The sequence below is a fragment of the Hylaeus anthracinus genome, unplaced genomic scaffold, assembly GCF_026225885.1.
Source record: "Hylaeus anthracinus isolate JK02 unplaced genomic scaffold, UHH_iyHylAnth1.0_haploid 11978, whole genome shotgun sequence".
Taxonomy (NCBI): Eukaryota; Metazoa; Arthropoda; class Insecta; order Hymenoptera; family Colletidae; genus Hylaeus; species Hylaeus anthracinus.
In genome coordinates this window covers 2,076,971-2,078,489 of record NW_026534326.1, presented here as the reverse complement: position 1 = coordinate 2,078,489, position 1,519 = coordinate 2,076,971, and the positions used below count along the sequence as shown (strand labels likewise).

General features: G+C 38.2%; 1 protein-coding gene across 24 annotated transcripts in view; it reads right to left on the bottom strand.

The window, feature by feature from the left end:
• Positions 1-50: 50 nt before the first annotated feature.
• LOC128896683 (phosphatidylinositol-binding clathrin assembly protein LAP) overlaps positions 51-1,519 on the bottom strand; it is a 36,141-nt gene continuing 34,672 nt past the window's right edge. For all 24 annotated transcript variants that reach the window (XM_054160062.1, XM_054160073.1, XM_054160069.1 and 21 more), the window contains one exon: positions 51-1,292. Coding sequence is in view for 2 of the 24 variants with exons in the window: in XM_054160073.1 (XP_054016048.1) it covers positions 1,239-1,292 (54 nt within the window). In the remaining 22 variants the exon portion in view is untranslated. The remainder of the gene's footprint in view (positions 1,293-1,519) is intronic.

Here is a 1,519-nt window from a genome sequence, read left to right as displayed (position 1 = left end):
TATATATATATACACATACATATGTATATATTTATATATATATATATACACATACATATGTATATATTTATATATATATATACACATACATATGTATATATTTATAGATGTATGTGTAAACACAAGACAATACGTATATACTGTCTCGTGCGTAATCGTGTGTGAATGTGTCTAGTGTATGTGTATGCGCGTGTCGATGATATCGCCTAAATCGTACAGTATTTAATACTTTAACAAAGGATACGTAACTGCTTCAGCGCCCTGAGTCGAAATCAAAAATACACCTTAAAGAGTACGGAAATGAAACGTGGAGAGCGACACGGACGCGCCAGTTTAGGTTTACGTCATGTACATATACATTTATTTATATATATATATATTTATATATATATATATATACATATATGTATACATATATATATATATATGTATATACTTTTTAGATATTTATATCTTCAACGTTGTATCTTCTCGCGCGATTTCGATACATTATACACGTATACAGCCACGCGTGTACACGGTGCACGTAAATTTTACAATAATATGGATACATGCATCAGCCAACTATTTATATATATAATTCCCGCGACGTATGTACGTTTAGAATCATGACGAACCAATCAACGCGCTCTCCTCGTGCAGAGATGCTTCCTTTACTCGACACCTTCCAGTATGTATAAAGCTTGTGGAACTACTAATTAAACCTCCTACATCAGCTACGAAAAAAAATCATTCTCTCTCTCGCACACGTATTCTCTGTCATTCGTTCTTCTTCTCTATCATACGCGCATATTTTCCTGTTGCAATCGGTGCCTCCCCCACCCTGGGAATTACTGGAAAACGCTACAATGTCGATGCAGTACTATCACAGTCAACTCTTACGGAATAGACGCATCCACGCGCATGGAATTCTAAACGCAATACGTTTCTGTTAACTCATTCTCTAAGCACTCTCCTCCTCCTCCTCCTCCTCCTCCTCCTCCTCTCTCTCTCTCTCTCTCTCCCTGAATCTTGCCACAGTCGCTTCGCAGAATAGTGTTATTCTGTGACTACGCCTATCTCCTTAAGGCAACCGGCCTTAAACCCACATAAGCGAGGGTATGCGCGATATTATGCTCGTTCACCAGTAGAAATGTAACGATCCAGTTCCTGAAGAACGATCCAGTAGCTTCGCGGGTACGGGTCCTTGCGGATTACGTAGAATAACGAGAGCAAGCAGGTCACATTTTCTAGGCATATTACACGGTATTTACAGAGTTGGAGGTTCGTCCGCTCGGTTCCAATACGAACTCCTGAAAAACAAATGGGCGTTCATTAGTATTACATTAATATTAGTATTAGACGTTAATTATCATATGGGTTAGGTTTGGATTAGGTCTGGGTTGGGAACTGAAGTTTGGAATATTTTTCATGGGGGTGGAATCTTAATCCTTCGACTTGTTCTTAATGCACAAGTGCACATACCTTTTGTTTGTGTTTATGCACTTATGATGTATGCAGAATAATACATTCGATATAC